Source organism: Diceros bicornis, chromosome 4, assembly GCF_020826845.1.
Source record: "Diceros bicornis minor isolate mBicDic1 chromosome 4, mDicBic1.mat.cur, whole genome shotgun sequence".
Classification (NCBI taxonomy): domain Eukaryota; kingdom Metazoa; phylum Chordata; class Mammalia; order Perissodactyla; family Rhinocerotidae; genus Diceros; species Diceros bicornis.
Window position 1 is genome coordinate 96993417 of NC_080743.1, and position 22165 is coordinate 97015581.

Here is a 22165-nt window from a genome sequence, read left to right on the forward strand (position 1 = left end):
ACCCAATGCTCCCACACCCCTCTTTTTGCAGAAAAGGAAACAAACAGAACAATAGAGCAAGGAAGTGACTTGCCCAAAGCCACCCAGCTATTTCATGGAGGTGTCACCTCTAGAGCTGAGGTCTACCGACCCTGTTCCAGTGCTCTTCACTCTATCACACTAACATCATATCCCAGGCTGCCGAATCTATTTTTTCCTGTAGACCTTCTCTGGAAGAAACCAATTCTGTCACAGGTCAGAGTGACAAACATAGGATGTAATTATAGACTGAGAAAAGAGGCTGGTGTTTTCCAGATCAATTTGTAATTCCATTCTGTGAAATTTTGTTCCTTTCCCACCCTGTGGGCTGATACCAAATATCCCCTGACTTCACCTTCAAATTGGCTAGGGGAATGTGTACATATTTATTTACCCTGACAACTTAACGTTGGGTGTTGACAACACAACTTGTCCCAAGTTCTTCAGTTGGCAAACAAGTCAGGCATTTCTGCCTTGTACAAAGGGATCCAAAAGTGTCCATGTTTGAAAGCTGGCTCACTCGAGTGATTTATCTCTCTGCAGTGTGATGCTTGGAAGGGCAGCCTTGGGTTATGCTTATTCTCTGCAACCAGACATCATTACCCCACAGAGTAACAAGTGGGGCACAATGTCTCTAGGGACAGGCGGCTCCAAAAGCTTATCATTTTTCTGTTTAAAGTAATGGTGAATAGTGAATTCAGAGCTCCAAGTCAGCTGATATCATTGCTATCCGATGGAGCAGAGACCTCCTCCAGCTCTCCAAAACTGCTTCCATCAATGAGTTCTTACCCCACCACAGCAGGTGAGCAGGCACGGCTAGTGTGTAGGATACAACCAACGGGTCCTGAATCAAAGACCTGAAGATGTCAAGTGTTGGAGCAGAGTGGAAGGAGCACTGATGTGGGCAATGAGAAACTTGAGTTCAAGTGCCTCTGTTGACCCCTCTTCTCTCTGCCTTCCCTCCTCCCCCTTTCCTTCCTGCCCACTTCCTTCCTCGTCTTCCCACCGTAACTGTGCCATCTCTAGAAAGTCACTTTACTTCTCCAAGGAGCCTCAAGTCCATCACTTAAAATGATGACCACATTTTCCAGGTCTCTGAGATTTTTTTTTTTGTGTGAGGAAGATCAGCCCTGAGCTAACATCTATTGCCAATCCTCCTCCTTTTTTTCCCCAAAGCCCCAGTAGATAGTTGTATGTCATAGTTGCACATCCTTCTAGTTGCTGTATGTGATATGTAGCCTCAGCATGGCTGGAGAAGCGGTGCGTTGGTGCGCGCCCGGATCCGAACCCAGGCGGCCAGTAGCGGAGCGCGCGCACTTAACCGCTAAGCCACGGGGCCGGCCCCTCTGAGATTTTTAAGAAGCTGATGAAAGCTATAGACCTTGTCTTCAGGAAAAAGAAAATGCACTTAAGCATGTTTACACAAAAGTTTTCAAAAACTCAGGAGCCCTCAAACTCCCTGAAGGCCATTCGTGGATGTGCTGGATCACAAGTCGAAACCCCCAGGACTAAAAGATCTTTGAGTTGTTTTGAGCCCTAAAAATGTCTTGACTTCAAAGGTGCTTTTGCAAAGGGAAATCCAGATGCCCAGAACTGTTTTCAAAGAAAGGATGAAGGTTCTAAAGATGATTGGGCCCCAGTGAGTGGGGAGGGTAGGTAGGCGCCTGCCACTGCGACCTGCGAAGCTCAGCCTTCCCCGTCGTCCCTTCCCCACGCTGCTTACTGAATGGCACTCCCGCAATGAAATCCACCTCCCTTTGTTGCCAGGCTTTAAAATCCTGTTAAAATGTCAGCAAATTATCTGAAAGAGCAAGAAACAAACTAGTACTCAGTCTGTTAATCTATTACCATATTAGCAAGACTTCCCCTTAGTCAGGCTCCAAATGAGTACATCGGGGTTGGGGTACACTAGATGGCCCAGAGGGGCGTGTTCAGGAAGGAGAGTGGGAGAAAGAGAAGTCAGCCCAGAGCGGGCTGCAGTGAGGAGGATGGACAGCCTCGGGGCAGCAGGAGGACAGGTTGTGAGGGCCCTGTTCCCCCGCCCTTCACAGATGCCTCTGTTACAGCACTCAGTACACTACATTTTAACTACGTCTGTACGATTTCCTCTCTCCACCTCAACGGGGAGCATCTGGAGGATACGGGGAACTCACTGATCTTTGCATGCCCGGCGCCTAGTGCAGTGCTTGGAACGTAGTGTTTAGTGCTTAGTAGTTACTGAATGAATGTTCGAATACATGATTCTGGAGGGCATGCAGAATACAGTGAAGCGGCCCAGAAAATATAATTTACTCATTTACATTAAAAGTTTTGGGTTTTTTTTAAATCTGCCTCCACCCTCCCACCTTTGCCTTAGAATGTAAGCTCTGCACAAGCAGAGATATTTGTATTGATGTCTCCTAAGCCCCTTAAATAATGCCAGGCACGTAGTAGGCACTCAATGATATTTGTTGAATGAATGAATGAATGAATAACTTTAGCCTGCTTCCTAGTTTTGTTGTGAGGATTAAATGAGATAGTATAGGACTGGTATTGCCACTGACATTGATCGCACAGAGCCGGCCTGTCTTGAAGCAGAATCCCCTTCACCCGCCTAGCTGCAACAGACACCCAGCCTCCTCACCAGGTAACAGGCCTTTCAAAGGAGGCTCTGCCCAAGGTTGCTGCAGTCAGGGGTCAGATCGCCTCGCAGGAGGCAGAACTGTGCCTGGAGTGGTTTATGCAGAGGAACAGGAAGGCGTCCACGTGGACGGTCCGCTGGGGGTGTACTGACTCACTCCTCCCCAGGCAGAGGGGGAGGGAACCGGGGCAGCTGCAGGGCTCTTCACAAGGAGGCAGAGGCCTGCCAAGAAAAATGGGAGAGCCTGCCTCGTCTGATGCTCACAGTCAGCGGCTGAGCCCCTGGCTCCTGTCCAAGCAGGACAACAACAGAGAGTGGACTTAGGCTTTTGGTGATCAGGCAGGCAAGAAACCGAGGTTCATTGGTTTTAGAAAAGTTGCCAAAGGGCAGAGGTGGGGTGGGGGGAATGGAGGTAAGGGTAGGATGAAGGAGAGAATATCTAGATCTTCTAGAGTCCCCATGTTCTATGGATTCTGTGATCTATGTCACCACCCTGAGCACAGCTGCTTGAAGCTTATCCTGTTTATTTGGATTCTGAGACCTGAGAGACCCCCAGGTCTTTATGTCTCAAATTCTACTGATTTTCTAATGATGTCCCAGACTTTCAGTGGTCACCTGGGGGCTGGTTCCAGGTCACTCCTGCTCCTCACAAGTGCTACACATCCTTCCTCTCACACACTTTAAAGATGACTTTTTCAAGTTCCCTTCCATGCAGCCCACTAAATTCTTAGTTAAGACGCTAAGAATTTAATAAACATGGAGCTGTATATGTAGGAACAAAGTCCTGAGGTTAAAGACTGGCAAACAGAGATGAGCAACTTTTCTTCAGCTGCCCAAGACATTCAGGTCCCCCATGGCAAAATTTACCCCTAGCCTTGGTCTGCAATGGCTGGCCCACCCTCACCCCCCACCACACCCTCACCCTTCCTCACTCCACCCCACACCAAGACACGTCACTGATGGTCAGTAGAACCAAAGAGGGAGCAGGTAAAAAGGAGAGAATTACTCGGAAAGACACGGCAAGTCAACTGTGAAGCGGGTCCCGCTAAGGAAGGCTTCCCTTGGCTGCATCTATTTCTGGTGGCATGGTATGGGCGGGGCAATGAGACGGAACCAGGCTGTGGGCGTGGACCAGGCTGTGAGCGGAGCCAAGCCCCAACGTTGTGGGCGGAGACCAGTTCCAAGGGCAGGAAGAGGCGGTGGTGTAACTGGAATAATTCAGGCAGACTTCACAGGGGGAGGAAATCAGCTCCAGGGGCGGGGCTGGAGGTGAGGCTTTCCGTGACCCCTAGACTGTACAGGCAGCTGGAGAGTGACCATGGTTGCCAAAGGAATTGGTACTTTTTCAAACGAAAACTTTGAGAAGCAGCAGAGTGAGACTGCATTATGCACCACGGTATGCAGTGCCTGACTCACCATCCCACTGGTGTGTCTAGACATTTTAGTGGCTTCTTTAAATTGCCTGAGTCATGATGTTATATTATATGTCTTTCTAAATTGAATGAAGCCTCTAGGGGATAAATTAGGTCTTATTTCTTCAGCATCTCAGCATATTGCCTGGCACAAAGTAGCCCGTTAATAAATTTCTCAAATGAATAACTCAATGTTGCTGGCTCCCGGCAACAGCGACAGTGGTGAAACCTGACATTGATATGATGATGTTTTATAGTTGAAAAAGACGTCTTTTACGTTATTTCATTTGATCCTTCTAACAGCCCTTCGGAGTGAGAACTGTTTTCTCTCACCTTCCCACAGTGAAAACTGCTGATAACTCTCTTATTGGAAACCTTCCCTTAACGTCATGTTAACTAGCTTGAATAACCTCCCAGGGAACTGGACGCGTGTGGGTGGGGACGTTTTTCTCTTCCCACTTTGAAAGCCATTCTGAGGCACTGATCCCGACCCTGTTCTGAACTAAGTCTATCGTCTCTGCTCCTGCAAGCATTTAGTGATTCAGAAATAGCACCACTCTGTGCAGGAAAAAACAGATCATCCAACCAACTCCCAAATGAGTGCAAGATTTATTTGTTTGGTGGGAACCAAGGTGCTATTCTCATTTCAGTCTGTGCAGTTTCTCTTTAGATTTCATAGCGTCTCCGAGCTCTGGCAAGAAAGTGAATTCCTAATAGATGCCAACATGCTTTCACTAAATGGCCCCCACTGGATTGGATGCGTATGTAAATTTTACATATATTTATTTATATATGAGAATTCGAATTCTTAGTCCAGCCGTCTGCAAACCACAAACACATGTCGCTGTAGAAGCCGCAACCCTTCAGAGACTGTTTGTAATAATTCCCAGGCTCCCAACAGCTCCAGCTGCTGCGTGCCGTGTGCCAGGCTGCCCCCGTCAGCGTGCTGAGGCTGTCCAGGCATGGACCATGGGTCCCAGGAACTGATGGCTTTGAACTCAGTATCTGTTTCCTTTCCTCAATGGTTCTTCTCAGATCTGCGGCCTTTCATGAGGCTCATCGTATGATACGTTTTGACCGAAAAAATAATGTCCTTCCTCAAAATCAACATAGATGACCTTTCAGTTCTCCTTCAACCTTGAGATTCCATGACTCTCAGACGTTGCCTTCTCCATGGCCTAGCTCCTCTCTCCCTTAGGCTCAAGGCATAAGCCAGAGAATGGTTTTTCTTAATTCCTAGATAGCTCTAGTCAACAACAACAACAAAATCAGTTAGTGAGAACATTCTTCACCACTCTCCACCCCAAATCACTTAATCAAAGCTAATCTTTAACTCCTACTCTCATTGTTCCGATTTTAATACAAGATGGTACAAGATGGGTAGTGTTTGCATGACCGGTCCCCGTGAAATCATGGCAGGGACAAGAATGACCTCATAGACACCTCCATTATGGCGTCTGTCACCCACACCCCTGCTCAGACGCTAGGGCAGCTCTGCTCCCAGAGAAGGGCACCTTCTATGCCCATTCCTCTGAGCAAGCTGGAAGGTGTTCTTATAGAGAAAGAGACGCCCACACTTTGAGAAAATAGGACTGAATGTGACATTTTAAAGCAGCTTGCATTGAGTTTAGATGCGTCTGTGCCCTACGAACAACCATTGCCTTGCACTGCGTGATGCACGAAGGATTCGTTTTGGGGGACAACAGCCCCTCTGAGTTTGAAGGAAATCAATCGTACCTTTCATCAATCAGAGTGGCTGTCGCAATTACTGTGCCGTATTTACAATTGAGGAATGTATTTGCTGCCTGCATATTGGTGATGCCTCCCTCCCTGTGCTCAAACTTCAAAAGCAGAAATTTCAGAGGGGTGGCTGGTTGTCTAGTAAGTATTGGCTAACCCAAGGCCAGGCCCTACTAGGTACTTAGAACAAAGTAAACCTCACAATTGCAGACCAAATTTCTTGCTTCGTTCTATCTAGTCTGCTCCCCTTTACTGGATTCTAGAGACAATCATTCACCCCTCCTTTCATTAATTCATTTAATCAGTCAGTAAATGTGAATGGGTATATAAGTACAATTCATAGACTTTGATTCAGTTCCTAATGATGATCACGATGATGATAACTTTTATTTATTGAGCACTTACCCTGTGCTCCTGTGTTAGCTCATTTACTTCTCATACACAGAAATTACGACACTATTACACAAATAAGGGAATTGAGGCGCAGAATTGTGACTTGTTCAAAGTGCCAAACTTGGTTCAAACAAGTCTAGCAGCCCCCAAATCCCATGCTTTCTGTGCAGCACTGAGCTCTCTCAATCAAGATGAGGAAACAAGACCGTGTGGGGGAAGTATCAGGTAACAACACAGTAGGCACTTAGTAATGAAAACAGGAAAGAAAGTGTGATTTTAGCTGGAAGAGGGATGCTGGAGGTGGAGTTGTCCCCACCAACGTGCAGGACCAGGGCAACCATGATGTAATGTGGCTGATGAGTCAAATCAGATGTGCTTGCTGACCAGGTGGGGCTTGGACAATGACCTAGAAACTCAGTTCCAAAGGATCTGGAAAATACTCAGGGACTTTCCTCTTCTAATCTAAGCTGCAGATATCTCTGGAACTGTGTTCTCCTGTGTTGTGATACATATTTGAACTGTTTGAAATGTAACTCTCCAAAATGCCACAAGAGGACAGATATGGACATTTGACATTCTTTCTCACACCGCCAGGGTTCAGGGTCTCCCCGTGGAGAAGGCGTTTTGGTGACGGCAGAGGTCCTGGTCATTCAGCCCTCTTGGCCAGTTTCCGCAGTTTTTTGGTAGAGAAGCCAGGGTGGCTGTTTCTTTGTGGGTGCTTTCCTTTATGCACAACTGCATTTGGGTTTTATATTTCTCATCTTTGCAAAAATATTTCAAACAGGTTCTGATGCAGCACCTATTGGGGATACCAGGCCGTTGACAAAGTATCTAACCTGAAATATTTTCATACCTTGTTGCTTACCTGGAAAAGCAGTATGTAAGAGGATTGATCACAACAGATTCTGTTGAATGAAGACACTTCTCAATGATCTGTCTGTCAAAAGGAGACATCTTCTTTTAGCTGGATGTAGAATGTAGGCCAACCTCAACATGTCAATTCTACAAATGTTAAATTTCTTCTCTATGCTCCATACTGAACTAGATCATAACGGTGTATATGCTGCCATGTACCAATGACCCCTCAAGGGTCTGTATTGGTCATCCTCATGAAACAAGATGCCATGGTATTCTATTTTTTTAATCAAAGACTAAACATTTGGTGCCAAGAAGTAATAGGACATCAGAATAGGATATTTAAAATAAGATACTGAGGAGGAAGTCAAGATGGCGGCGTAGGCAGACTCTGAACTCACCTCCTCCCGTGGACACAGCCAATTTACAACTACTCGTGGAAAAATTACCCCTGAGACAGAACTGAAAACTGGATGAGAGGAACTCCTGCAACAACGGACAATCCTAACTGAGGTGGAAGAGGCAGAGACTCCCTTCCGGAGAGGAAAAACGCCGCCTTCACAAGCCGCCAGCGTCACGGCCGCCGGGAGCAGCCCACAGGTACGCAGCCTCCCTGCAGACGCGGGGCCCTGAGCTGGGGAGCGCCCCCGCTGTGGGCATTTTGTGGACCCAGCACAATCCAGACGAGTGGCATAATATCTGACTTTGCCTGCTACTAAAGCATTGGGGAGCACCCCCAGAAAACCCGGTTCACAAAGAAACTAAAACCGGCTCTTAAAGGGCCCACACACAAACTCACCCATCTCAGAAAGCAGCCTAAAATCACCAGAAAGAAAGGTGCACAGTGGTGCGGTGAAAAGAGACTCACCTGATAGGCTCTGAGTGCATCTTGGTGAGAGGTGAGACCTCTCCAGGGACTGGGACATTGGCGGCGGCCATTGTTGTGGCCTGATGTGGGTGTGCTGACACAGACGCCATTGGAGTTCTCCCTGGGGCCTGCTAGCCCAGGTCTGCCCCACCCGCTAGAGCACCGATTTAATCCAGCTCAGCCAGGGCAGGCAGCCCACCCTAGAGACTGGCCCCACCCAACAACAAGCCCTCAGGCAACTTGTGGGCCTGCATAGATTGGTGACTGGATGCTCTGCAGCCTGGCAACCGAGCACACTTCAGTGGGGTAGGGCGTGCACAAGGAGCAGGTGGAAAGTGTGGGGCAGTGGCAGAGTGTGTGGGGCTCCCGCCGTGGAGAGACTGGGTCTGCTTGGGGAGGTCAGGGCGCACACATGGGGCAGGACTGTGTTGACTGTGTGTGTGGACCTGTGGGCGGCAGGGCTTGTCAGCTGCAGAAGACTTGTGCTTCTCAAAGACCCACATAGGAGGTTTGCTCCACCTTCCAAAGTCTGAAACAATTGGGTGCTCCTGTGCCTGAGGCCAGCCCCACCCAGCTGCAATCCTCAGAGAGCTGACAAGAGACCTAATAGGCTAGAGGCTTACAGCAATTGTAAGGCCCTGAGCCTAACAACCTGCCACGCTGGGGGCCTACTCACTTAAAAGAAATACTGCAACACAAATGTGGTATGAGAACTTGAAGCCAACTGTGCTGGGGCTCCCACACCTGATAAAGAGACTGAAGGGCCCACAACAACTACAAGCAGCTGAGCATTATAACAGCTGGCCAGGAGCATAACTCGGCCTCCCTGGGTGCCTACAGGGAGAGCAAACAGGCCACAACAGAAGGACACATGTAGCCCACATAAGGGTCACCCCTGGAACATTGAGAACTGAGGGAAGCACACTGGAAGCCTCCTAAGGCATAACTTATATAAGGTCAACTATCCAAGAGCAGGAGACCTAGCTGACCTACTTAATACGTAGACACAAGCACAGGGAAAGAGGCAAAATGAGGAGGCAAAAGAATACATTCCAAGTAAGAGAACAGGACAAAACCCCAGAAAAGGAACTAAGTGAAACAGAAATGAGCAACCTACCTGACAGAGAGTTCAAACAAAGAGTGTTAAGGATGCTCACTGATCTGGGGAGAAGAATAGATGAACTCAGTGAGAATGTCAACAAAGAAATGGAAGATATAAAAAAGAACCAATCAGAAATGAAGAATACAATACTGGAAATGAAAAATTCACTAGAGGGACTCAAAAGCAGAGTAGAGGATACAGAAGAACGGATCTGTGAGCTGGACGAAAGACTAGAAGAAATTACCCAAGGTGAACAGGTAAAAGAGAAAAGAATTAAAAAGAGTGAGGACAGTCTAAGGGACCTCTGGGACAACATCAAGCGCACTAACATCCGTGTTATAGATGTCCTGGAAGGAGAAGAGCGAGACAAAGGGGCAGAGAATCTATTTCAAGAAATAATAGATGAAAACTTCCCTAACCTAAGGAAGGTAACAGACATCCAGGTACAGGAAGCACAGAGAGCCCCAAACAAGATAAACCCAAAGAGGCCCACACCAAGACACATCATAATTAAAATGTCCAGAATTAAAGGTAAAGAGAGAATCCTAAAAGCCACAAGAGAAAGTCAAGTTACATACAAAGGAAACCCCTTAAGGCTATCAGCTGACTTCTCAGCAGAAACCTTACAGGCTAGAAGAGAGTGACACGATATATTTGAAGTGCTAAAAGGAAAAAACTTACAGCCAAGAATACTCTATCCAGCAAGGTTATCATTCAAAATGGAAGGAGAGATCAAAAATTTCCCAGACAAGCAAAAATTAAAGGAGTTTGTTAACAAGAAACCAGTGCTACAAGAAATGTTAAAGGGACTGATTTAAGGGGAAAAGAGAAGACCACAAATAGGAAAAATTATCTAGTTCCACGATAATAACGTAATGGATACAAAAGCACAAAAAAGAGGTTAGATATGATATCAAAAATGCAAAAGGAGGGAGGAGGGGAATTAAAGAGTAGAGCTTTCAGACAGAGGTCAAACTAAAGAGACCATCAATTCTGTATAGAAGAAGAAAGGAACAGAGAAGGACTACTAAAACACTGAGAAAAAAAAAATTAAAAAATGGCAGTAAGTACATACTTATCAATAGCTACTTTAAACGTCAATGGACTAAATGCTCCAATTAAAAGGCATAGGGTGGCTGACTGGATAAAAAAACAAGACCCCTATATATGCTGCATACAAGAGACAGACTTCAGACCTAAAGACACTCACAAACTGAAAGTGAAGGGATGGAAAAAGATACTCCACGCAAATGGCAATGAAAAGAAAGCTGGGGTAGCAGTACTCATATCAGACAAAATAGACTTTAAAACAAAAACTGTAAAAAGAGACAAGGGCATTACATAATGATCAAGGGAACAATCCAACAAGAGGATATAACACTTGTAAATATCTACGCACCCAATGTAGGTGCACCTAAATATATAAAGCAATTATTAACAGACATAAAAACAGAAATAGACAGTAACACAATAATAGTAGGGGACTTGAACACTCCACTTACACCAACGGATAGATCATCCAAACAGAAGATCAATAAGGAAACATTGGCCTTAAACGACACACTAGAACAGATGGACCTAGTAGATATATACAGAGCATTCCATCCAAAAACTGAAGAATACACGTTCTTTTCAAATGCACATGGAACATTCTCCAGGATTGATCACATATTAGGCCACAAAACGAGTCTCCATAAATTTAAGAAGATTGAAATAGTACCAAGCATCTTTTCTGACCACAATGGTATGAAACTAGAAATCAACTATAGGAAGAAAATCAGAAAAGCCACAAATACGTGGAGAATAAACAAAATGCTACTGAACAACGACTGGGTCAATGAAGAAATCAAAGAAGAAATCAAAAAATACCTGGAGACAAATGAAAATGAAAATACGACATGCCAGATTTTATGGGATACAGCAAAAGCGGTTCTAAGAGGGAAGTTTATAGCAATACAGGCCTATCTCAACAAACAAGAAAAATCTCAAATAAACAATCTAACAATGCACCTAAAGGAACTGGAAAAAGAAGAACAAACAAAGCCCAAAATCAGTAGAAGAAGAGAAATAATAAAAATCAGAGCAGAAATAAATGAAATAGAGACCAAAAAAACAACAGAAAAAATTAATAAAACCAAGAGCTGGTTCTTTGAAAAGATAAAATTGACAAACCTTTAGCTAGACTCACCAAGAAAAAAAGAGAGGAGGCACAAATAAGTAAAATCAGAAATGAAAGAGGAGAGATTACAACAGACACCTCAGAAATACAAAAGATTATAAGAGAATACTATGAAAAACTATATGCCAACCAATTCGACAATCTGGAAGAAACAGATAAATTCTTAGAATCATACAACCTTCCAAAACTGGATCAAGAAGAAGTAGAGAATTTGAATAGACCAATCACCAGTAAGGAGATCGAAACAGTAATCAAAAACCTCCCCAAAAATAAAAGTCCAGGACCAGACGGCTTCCCTGGTGAATTCTACCAAACATTCAAAGAAGACTTAATACCTATTCTTCTCAAACTCTTCCAAAAAATTGAGGAGGGGGGAAGCTCCCAAACTCATTCTATGAAGCCTACATTACCCTAATACCAAAACCAGACAAGGACAACACAAAAAAAGAAAATTACAGGCCAATATCACTGATGAACATCGATGCAAAAATCCTCAACAAAATACTAGCAAATCGCATACAACAATACATTAAAAAGATTATACACCATGCTCAAGTGGGATTTATTCCAGGGATGCAGGGATGGTTTAACATTCGCAAATCAATCAACGTAATACACATTAATAAAATGAAGAATAAAAATCACATGATCATCTCAATAGATGCAGAGAAAGCATTTGACAAGATACAGCATCCATTTATGATAAAAACTCTGAATAAAATGGGGATAGAAGGAAAGTACCTCAACATAATAAAGACCGTATATGAGAAACCCACAGCTAATATCATCCTCAATGGTGAAAAACTGAAAGCTATCCCTCTAAGAACAGGAACCAGACAACGATGCCCACTCTCACCACTCCTATTTAACATAATACTGGAAGTCCTAGCCAGAGCAATCAGGCAAGAGAAAGAAATAAAAGGGATCCAAATTGGAAAAACTCTTAGAAGTAATAAACGAATTTGGTAAAGTTGCAGGATACAAAATCAACATACAAAAATCAGTTGCATTTCTATACACTAACAACGAAGTAGTAGAAAGAGAAATTAAGAATACAATCCCATTTACAATTGCAACAAAAAGAATAAAATAGCTAGGAATAAACTTAACCAAAGAGGTGAAAGATCTATACACCGAAAACTATAAAACATTGCTGAAAGAAATTGAAGAAGACACAAAGAAATGGAAAGATATTCCATGCTCTTGGATTGGAAGAGTTAACATAGTTAAGATGTCCATACTTCCTAAAGCAATCTATAGATTCAATGCAATCCCTATCAAAGTTCCAACAACATTTTTCACAGAAATAGAGCAAAGAATCCTAAAATTTATATGGAACAACAAAAGACCCCGAATACCTAAAGGAATCCCGAGAAAAAAGAACAAAGCTGGAGGTATCACACTCCCTGATTTCAAAATATACTACAAAGCTATAGTAACCAAAACAGCATGGTACTGGCACAAAGACAGACACACAGATCAATGGAATAGAATCAAAAGCCCATAAATAAACCCACACATCTATGGACAGCTAATCTTTGACAAAGGAGCCAAGAACATACAATGGGGAAAAGAAAGTCTCTTCAACAAATGGTGTTGGGAAAACTGGATAGCCACATGCAAAAAAATGAAAGTAGACCCTTACCTTACACCATACACAAAAATTAACTCCAAATGGATTAAAGACTTGAATGTAAGACCTGAAACTATGAAACTTCTAGAAGAAAACATAGGCAATACGCTCTTCAACTTCAGTCTTAGCAACATATTTTCAAGCACCATGTCTGACTGGGCGAGAGAAACAATAGAAAAAATAAACAAATGGGACTACATCAAACTAAAAAGCTTCTGCACAGCAAAGGAAACCATCAACAAAATTAAAAGACAACCTAACAATTGGGAGAAGATATTTGCAAACCATACATCTGATAAGGGCTTAATCTCCAAAATATATAAAGAACTGATGCATCTCAACAACAAAAAAACTAACAACCCAATTAAAAAATGGGCAAATGACCTGAACAGACATTTCTCCAAAGAAGATATATAGATGGCCAACAGACACATGAAAAGATGTTCAAAATCATTAACTATCAGGGAAATGCAAATCAAAACTACAATGAGATATCACCTCACGCCCGTCAGAATGGCTATAATTAACAAGACAGAAAACAACATGTGTTGGAGAGGATGTGGATAGAAGGGAACTCTCATACACTGCTGGTGGGAGTGCAAACTGGTGCAACCACTATGGAAAACAGTATGGAGATTCCTCAAAAAATCAAGGATAGAACTACCATATGATCCAGCTATTCCACTGCTGGGTATTTATCCAAAGAACTTGAAAACACCAATGCGTAAAGATACATGCACCCCTGTGTTCATTGCAGCATTATTCACAATAGACAAGACTTGGAAGCAACCTAAGTGCCCATCAAGGGACGAATGGATAAAGAAGATATGGTATATATACACAATGGAATACTACTCAGCCATAAGAAACGATGAAATCCAGCCATTTGTGACAATATGGATGGACACTGAGGGTATTATGCAAAGTGAAATAAGTCAGAGGGAGAAGGTCAAATACCATATGATTTCCTTCATTAAGTAGTAGATAATAACAACAATAAACAAACACATAGAGACAGAGATTGGATTGGTGGTTACCAGAGGGGAAGGGGGGAGGGAGGAGGGCGAAAGGGATAATTCGGCATATGTGTGTGGTGATGGATTGTAATTAGTATTTGGGTGGTGAACATGATGTGATCTATGCAGAAATAGAAGTATAATGATGTACACCTGAAATTTATACAATGTTATAAACCAATGTTACTGCAATAAACAAAAAAATAATTAGAAAAAAAAATAAAAAAATAAAATAAGGTACTGATTGGGTAATGGAGAAAATAGGAGCAAAACAGGAATTCGAGATTGGGTTGACCCGAAAAACCTTCTCTAAAATATTGTTTAAGCATGGGCTGAGCTCTAAAGAATGGATCAGAAATATTCTGTTTACTTTTATTTTGAAAAAAGCTTGAGTATGGCTTCCTCAGATACCACATTCTGATTTTTTAATATATAAATACTGGGTTTTTCTTCCAGTTTTTATAGTAGGGAGTCTGTGGCGTATACTTTTCTGGTATCCTACAAAGTGGGACAAGGTTGAGATTGTGACATTTGCTGACTTGGGGCCATGGGACAAGGCCCCATTTGTTTGTGTGCACACCAGTGGTGCACATGATCTGAAAGTGGAGCCTCCAGGATGACTCTAAATAATCCAGTGGTCCTGACTGCAGGCAGATCAGACATGTAACAAACAGATCCTAGTGCTATGAAGTTTGACCTTAGGTTCAACCATGCAGTAATCAATAATAGAGGTGGATTTTCACACTTTCTGTTCAGGAATAGATTCAAAACCCTTTCCTTTAACCATTAAAAACTGAATCAGTCCCCAACCACACCTCTGACAATAAGTAAAATTACCTCTTTATCTAACTAAATTGTGTCTCTACTCCCCTTTTTAAAATGAGTGTGAAAACACATATCTGGGCTAAGCTCTGTGATATGTCCTATTCTCATAGCAAAGGAGCCATGATGTCCATCAGCTGCAGCTCAGTCTAGGGTAATGTATTGGTTAGCAATCGTTTATTGAATCTAGTTGGATCTGTCAATAATTTCAGTGCTTTCAGAATCTTCGATGAGAAGATCCTGTATCAATCGTCAAAATCTCTTCAGTTTGAATGGGTTTTCTTCAGCACATAGCTAAGATATTACTTAATTTCTTTCCATCTCATTCGACTTCATCTAACACAAGAAATTGTACAGGTGGTTCTGTGTTACCAACTTCTCATTTAGCTTTGGAACAACTCTCGGTCTGTCTTGTCTTGTTTAGAGATGGTAGAAAAAGTATTGTGAAGTGAGAAATTGTACCCCAATAGTCAGTCATCCAAAAGTGATAGGAGGAAGACACACACACACACACACACACACACACACACACACACACACGAATAGTTCTTTGTAAGGAGGAATATAAGGCTCCCGATAGAAGGGCTTCAATAATAGACTCATTTCAGTAAATCGAATACAGGCACCTTTCTGACCGGCCCTTCCCTTCTTCTCGCCACGCTGAAGGCTTGTTGACTGTTTTAATTGATTTAGGAATGTATGGCAATGCTCAGTATGAAGCGTGCTTTGCCAAAAAGCTGCCTGAAGTGACCTGGTAATTCACAAGGAAGCTGGAACCACAGTGACCTCTTCCCCACCCTCCCTCAGGAAGCCCAATGCCACAGCTTACGAAACCCTGATCTTCTGCTTCCCTGTAGCCTCTTTTAATTTCCTGACAAGTCCCTATGCCCTTGTCTCAGTGTCTAGTTCTGAAAGTTTAAATTCTATTTTTCTCTCTGAGGAGATATTACTGGGGCTTTCATTTATTAGGATATGTTGTGTGTGCATGATGTTATCAAGAACTAAATGGAGATATATCTACTTGGTGCTAAAATTCAGACTCCTGGATCATATTGAAACAGCAGTTCCCTCTGTGGATGGTGTTTGGGAGGCTCACTTTCTACTAATGATTGGGGCCATTTCTCCCTCTGTATTTTTAATTTATAAAGTAGGGATAATCATTTCCATCAATATCCAAACAGCTTCCCTAGCCCCCTTAGTCCAAGGTTCTGTAAGATAGTCTAAGCTTGCTCTCATGGTTTTATAACAAAAACAAAACAAAACAACAACAACAACCAAACACCAAGTTAAACAAAAATATGGCTAGGACCAAGATGGTAATGTACCAATGAGCATGCACCACACCTTCTTCAGAGAGTTCTAGAAATTCAGTGGATAGCAGTCCCCCACAGAGAGGCTTCCCAGACAAACTGTCTAGTTGAGTAGGGGGCATATATCTGGTCACTACCAAAAACGAAGCAATAGAGAATGCTAGTTAAAGAAAGCATTGTATAACCTTTTCCCCCTTGGAAGCTTAAAATTTCGTGATGTTTTTAAGAGAAAAAAATGCAAACCTCTCTTTCCCACTTTATTCCAAATGCATTTAACTATTCAAGTAATCTGAGGCAGATCAGTAAGAACTTGAAAAATAAAAATTTAGCTTGATTATTTCCAAATAGTTTCAGCAATTGGATTTAGCCTCATGCAGTACTGCCATATGTAAAGTCTGCCTTAGCACATATAAAAAGTTTTGGCAATTAGCTTTTATACGTTGTATCCAAAGAGAACCTCAAAAGTTCTGGAAAATATTTTGTGCTCCCTCAAGTAAGGAAAACACCTCCTACCCCATCTCTTTTAATCCTAATTTGCATTATTCACATTCTCAACAGATTCCTCTTTCTTTGGGTAAACTTTAGCCTAGTGCTTGTTAGAATCCTCGTGGATCGTAAACCAACCGAATTCAAGTAGGGCCCTATTAGGTCCATTTATGAGTCACTTAACATTTTCCTTAGAAAGAGGAAGTCCTTGTTCTGGGACTCTTTAGAAGCACAAAATAGATTTCTGAATTAGCAGAGCCTTATTTCCCTTCGTGAACATGTTAATCAGAAACACATGTAACCCACTCTGGGTTCGGCTTGGCGTCCTGATAGGGCATAATTATGTCTTGAGAAGAGGAAAAATCCGAGAACAAAGACAACTGCACAGTGTGGGAGAAGGAATGATTATAAACCAACAGAGTGGGGTTTTAGTGCTCTGGCATTAGAGCTAACATTACGCTAACATCGTGCTAAACTGACAGCATCTTGAGCTAACGTTGATCTTGCTGCAGCTAAGCACTGCGATCCTCCTAGGAGACCTTCCAGTTTATAAACCAGTCTTTTCAAGATTTCATGACAATTCTTGCAATATTAAGTCTACATAGGGGAAGATCTTTCTGTCATCAACATGTGACGACCTTGTGAACCCAAATCAGATGAAATTACTAACACTCACTAACTGGTTGTTCCCCAAGCAAACTTGGGGATGCAGATAAAGAGTTTGGGGGACCCATTTCATACTGAAACGACTATTTTGGTCCTGAAGATCTCCAATGGTAAAAACTTTATGAGAACCAGGAGATTCTAGATTTATTCCAAGGTGGAGCACAACGAACCTGCTCATAGAGAGGCCTGGGAATGATTTAATCTTGGAGGAGAAAGAAGAAAAAGGAAAAGGGTGAAGAAGAAACAAAATTGTTCCTAATGATTCAACTCCTACCATATACTAGTATATCACACATATTTGTATTAGTCCCAATGGCAATCCTCTAAGGTAGCTTTCTTTCTTCTGTAGACCAGGAAACTGAGATTAAGTGACACTCCCAAGGCCGTTTATTTATCAGTGAGTACTTACCATGTATTCACTGTTTTAGGTGCCGGAGAAACAATGGCGAAAAAGGCAAAGACTACCTTTGTGGAGCTTAAATTTTACTTTAATATTTTTCAGACACTTTTTTGATCGTGACTCACAGTAAGAAATACATATTAAACTATCACATGACGCATACATTATATATACACACATATATTTGAAATGAAGTTTTTACACACATACACAAGAACTTTAGTGAGTACAATGCATTCTCTGATATTTTATATTCTAATTTTTCTTCTCTCTCTTCTTTTTCTCCACTAATGAGTCACAATCCACAGTTTGAAAACATGGATCTAGTTGACTTGAATGAAATGGACTAATACTGATACTAATCAATATTTCCTCAAGTCCTGGGGAGTTATCTACATCTTTTTCAGAGTATAGTTTAATGGCAAGAAGAAGGAGGATGAGAAGTGGGAGGAAGCTGTCCATGTTTTCACAGCCTAGAATGGTCTGGTGGAGGCCATCTAACTCTGGTTTGGGTCTCCCACAATGTTCAAACTCCATCTTTTCTTTATAGCATGTCTCCTGTTTGTCCCTAGCAATAACAGTGTGCTTTATCTTTTCCTCTAACCTTCTGTTCTTCTCACATAGGCTGACAACGGAATATCCAGGCCACTATGGTGAGGAAATGGACATGATTTCCTACAATTATGATTACTATATGCGAGGAGCAGCAACCACTTTCTCTGCAGTGGAAAGGTGAGCCTTCCCCAGGGGCTAGGTGTTAGAGGCGCCAGGCACTAGCTCCATGCAAGGATTATGTCTGCAGGAATTTCAACCTGGAGTTTTCTCTATTGTACTTTCTTGGCTGGTCTAGGATTAACTAGACTGGACGATGGAAGGCAATGGGAATTGAACTACTCTCTTAAACTCATTTCTTGGGGCAGCTCACCCTTGTAGATGAGGATGGATTCCAGCCTGCTCTGAGCAGGAAATCCTCATCTTGGTATCGCGTGATGTTCTAAACTCTTCCTTCACTCAATTTCAAAGGGCACTTTTTCTTACCAAACATCGGGGAGAAAGGACAAAGATGGTTGAAGGAGTACCCACTGTCAAACTGGACCCCCTTCAGTGCCATTTCTTTATATGACCCCCACTTGGGCGGTGGGGAGGGAGAGGGAGGAGAAGGGGAGGGGACTGAAGAGAAGAAACACACCAAACTTACCAACCATACTTAGAAATGAAAGAGGAGAATTTAAATAACCTAAAGGAAAACCAGCACTAAACTGTTTTCATCTCCTTTCTCTCACAATCAGCTCCCCAATCCTACCACAAATACATCAAAACAAAACAATAGGAAGAAAATAAGAATTCTTTTCTCTACTAATAGAGAGAGGTGTGGGTAAATTCAGGTGTTAAAAGGTTGATTTGACCTGCTTTTAGCCAGGTGACAATCACTTTACACAGCAAATAAACTCCTGAAAAGTTACCAATAAATGTTTTGCAAACAGAACAAAATTTACATTAACTCATTAAATAACCGACTGTGATGAAATTGAGTGTGACTTATCTTTTGTGTATATTTATGTTTTAAATGCTATCTCTCCTAACTGAAGTTAACTTATTTAATATGGCATTTAAAAAACAAAATTTAAAATACAAAAACAGAACAATAAAACAAACGTTAAGTAGCTCCGAAAAGGCACAATACACACATATTGCAGGCTCCACAAACAAAAACTCTTATGTTTAGGAAAACCCCTCAGTTCTCACTCATTAATCATTCTTCTTTTAGACACATTTTAAATTAGCTTAGTTACCTATTTTCTAGAAGCAGCAAATTAAAAAATGAACAGGGAAGATAGTACCTAGAGTTAAACTCGCTTCACCAGTGAGAAGAAATAGCAGAATGATGTGACATACACAAAAAATATATTTAGAAAGAGAAAAGACCTAAGAACTCAAAGACCTTGGAAGCCTGGTGACATTTATCGAGGGGTGTAGCCCCAAAGAGCACCACTGAATAATGGTATAGCAAGGTGCTCGAGATTCCTAACGATGTCTCCAAGCCAGCAAGAAAATTAGTTCTGCATTCCCTGTTTAAGAAGGCAGGAAAGAATACAGTAAAGAAAGAATACTATCCAAAATTACTACAAAATAAATATATTTTAGCAGTTAAAATGTCCACTTCCTGTTGGTTTGGAAATTTTCAGTTATGTGGATTAAACCAAAATCTTGGAAAACTAGGATATGTCGTCACGTATTTGTTTAAAATGAATATTCTCATGCACTTTTGCTGCTGTCACAACAATCAGTGGCTTAAAATTCCACAACTTGGGTTCCTTCGGCTCTGCTGAAAGACGTTGAGGCCACTGCCTTGGAGAGATGTTGTCAGTACGGGCCTCACTGGGCAGGAACTTTCCTTCCATATGCAAATCATAGTGGTTTCCTCCTGGAAGGGAGTTGCCCAACCTGGGCACTATTGACACCTAAGGCCAGATCATTCTTTGTTGCAGGAGTCTGTCTTCTGCATTCTAGAGGTTTAGCAGCATCCCTGACCCCTACTCACTAGATGGCAGTACCAACCTCCCCTCCCCCACAATTGTGACAACTCAAAACCCCCTGGGAAGAAAAATTGCCCCTGCATGAGAACCACTGTCCTGGAGGGAAATCAGAGAATGAGCCTGATTGAGTCCCTTGGTCCTCTTAGGACCAAGTCTAAGTTTTGCTCAGAATCAATTAACAGCTTCTTAATAGAGTTGTGTGAATGCCTGGCTTAAGATCTTATTTATCTGTGTCTGTTGGTACACAGATAAAGAAGAGTCGCATATAGTAATGAAATTAATTTGATGCCACCAATTTGCTAAAATCTCCGTCTAAAACAAGCCACGTCCTCTGTTGACAACTGCAGGAATAAATGCTAATAAATAGTTGGTCACCGAGGCTCTCAAAGACTTATACTGGGGGACCCTATTCCCAATCATTCTAAACAAACAACCTGGAGCAGCAGACAGCGTTATAAAGCCTGCCTTAGGCCGTTTGAGCAGCATGTACCACAGCTGCTGGCAAGAGTGATCTCCCAGAACTGAGCGAGGTCAGTCCCACCTTCCAGATGGGAGGCTGGATAGAGACTTGTCAGTGCTGGTGTCTAAGATGAACTGAACTGGGAAGAGGTCTTGCAGAATGAAAAGAGAGAATAATTCCAAGGTTAAAGGACTCCACTGTGCTTTGAAGGACTTGCGTGATCATACATGGGATGACTCACTCTGTTTGCCCTTTATCCGGACTTTGCAAAAGATGCGGCAGTCATGTCCTCTGATGCGGTCACGGGTATCTAGTTACGGAGGCGCTGTGGCACAAGAGAAAGAGCAAGATTTAAGTTCAACACACTTGGAATCTGAAACTGCCACCTAATTATCTTAAAGAAAGTCACTTATTTCTCTGAGTCTGCCTCTTCACCCAAACAATGAATGGTTTGAGAAGTAAATGAGAAAGCATGTAAAGCATCTAGTGCAATGCTGGATATATTGGGGGTGCTCAGCAAACAGTAGTCACAATTATCATTATCATTGCCATTATCATTGTTAAACCACATTAGCCCAGAAGAGTGCCATGCAAAGTCAGCACACAATAGATTTTTGTTAAGTCGGTGAACAAGGAACATAGGCTGTCCTTAGCAAAAAACATTCCTTGAAATGCATCCACACCACGTTTTTCATAATTGAGCAATTCTACGTCCTCTCACACCCATGCCCGACCTCTTAAACAAATATGTGGCTCCATTTCTGTAATGCAAGAAAGGCAGGCATTTTCTTTTCCACTTTGTGGGGTTTTCGCGTTGTTTCCCCTCAATTCACTTCCACGTAAGAGTGTTTTCTGAATGGAAACACAGTGTACAGTATGGAGCCTAGCACATGGTAAGTACTCAGTAAAAAAGAATAAATGAAGAAAATGGGTGGCCTATTTAAGAGAAGATTCTTTACAATGAAATGGAGACAATGTTAAATAAATGCTTTTATTCCAAGCTGTTAACCTATATGTTAACAGCTCAGTCTTTGGGACCAAGCACTGGTGAGCTGACCACTAGTCATGAACGGGACTTCCACACAGCCAGAAACCTAGTTCGTCTCCTCCAAGGTACAACCTGAACTGGGTGAGGAGGGGTCCAGGACACGTGACCTCACAGACAGTTACTGTCAGTTTCTGAGAGGCCTCCTCGAGATGTCTTCTGAGACCAGAGTGAGACTGGGTGTCCCTCCAGTTCCTAAATTCTCCAGAGGTTGTTCACTGCTTTTCCCTCAGCAGTGATCCTTCCTGCGGTGTCTTCTCACTGACGTTAGCTTTCTGACTCTCTCCCCACAGGGATCGCCAGTGGAAGTTCATAATGTGCCGGATGACTGACTATGACTGCGAATTTGCAAACGTGTAGATTTTCCACGTGCCGAATCTGGGTGAAGGGCTGGGGGCCAGGAGACCTGAGGATGTCCACACGTGTGATCGTCAGCTGGAACTCCTAAGCAGTTTCTGCAGCTCTCTTTCCTGCTCCCTGAGCTGCTTGGTAGCTGCAATGCCAGCTTTCTGACTAGTATCCCACTTAAAATAAAATCACAGTTAAACCGTGTTTCTCCCTTTCCACATGTTCCATAGCAACCGTGTTCTATGACTGACGATG

General features: G+C 42.6%; 1 protein-coding gene and 1 long non-coding RNA gene across 2 annotated transcripts in view; one reads left to right on the forward strand and one right to left on the reverse strand.

The window, feature by feature from the left end:
* DPT (dermatopontin) overlaps positions 1-21953 on the forward strand; it is a 34920-nt gene extending 12967 nt beyond the window's left edge. Inside the window, exons 3-4 of the mRNA XM_058540121.1 lie at positions 18145-18252; positions 21856-21953. Coding sequence (XP_058396104.1) covers positions 18145-18252; positions 21856-21922 — 175 coding nt within the window. The 3' untranslated portion in view covers positions 21923-21953. The remainder of the gene's footprint in view (positions 1-18144; positions 18253-21855) is intronic.
* On the reverse strand, positions 4546-8188 carry LOC131404923 (uncharacterized). The gene is made up of 3 exons (XR_009219873.1): positions 7907-8188; positions 7049-7120; positions 4546-5296 (listed from the first exon to the last, which is right to left on the reverse strand). It is a non-coding gene; the product is annotated as an uncharacterized LOC131404923 (long non-coding RNA).
* Positions 21954-22165: the final 212 nt, after the last annotated feature.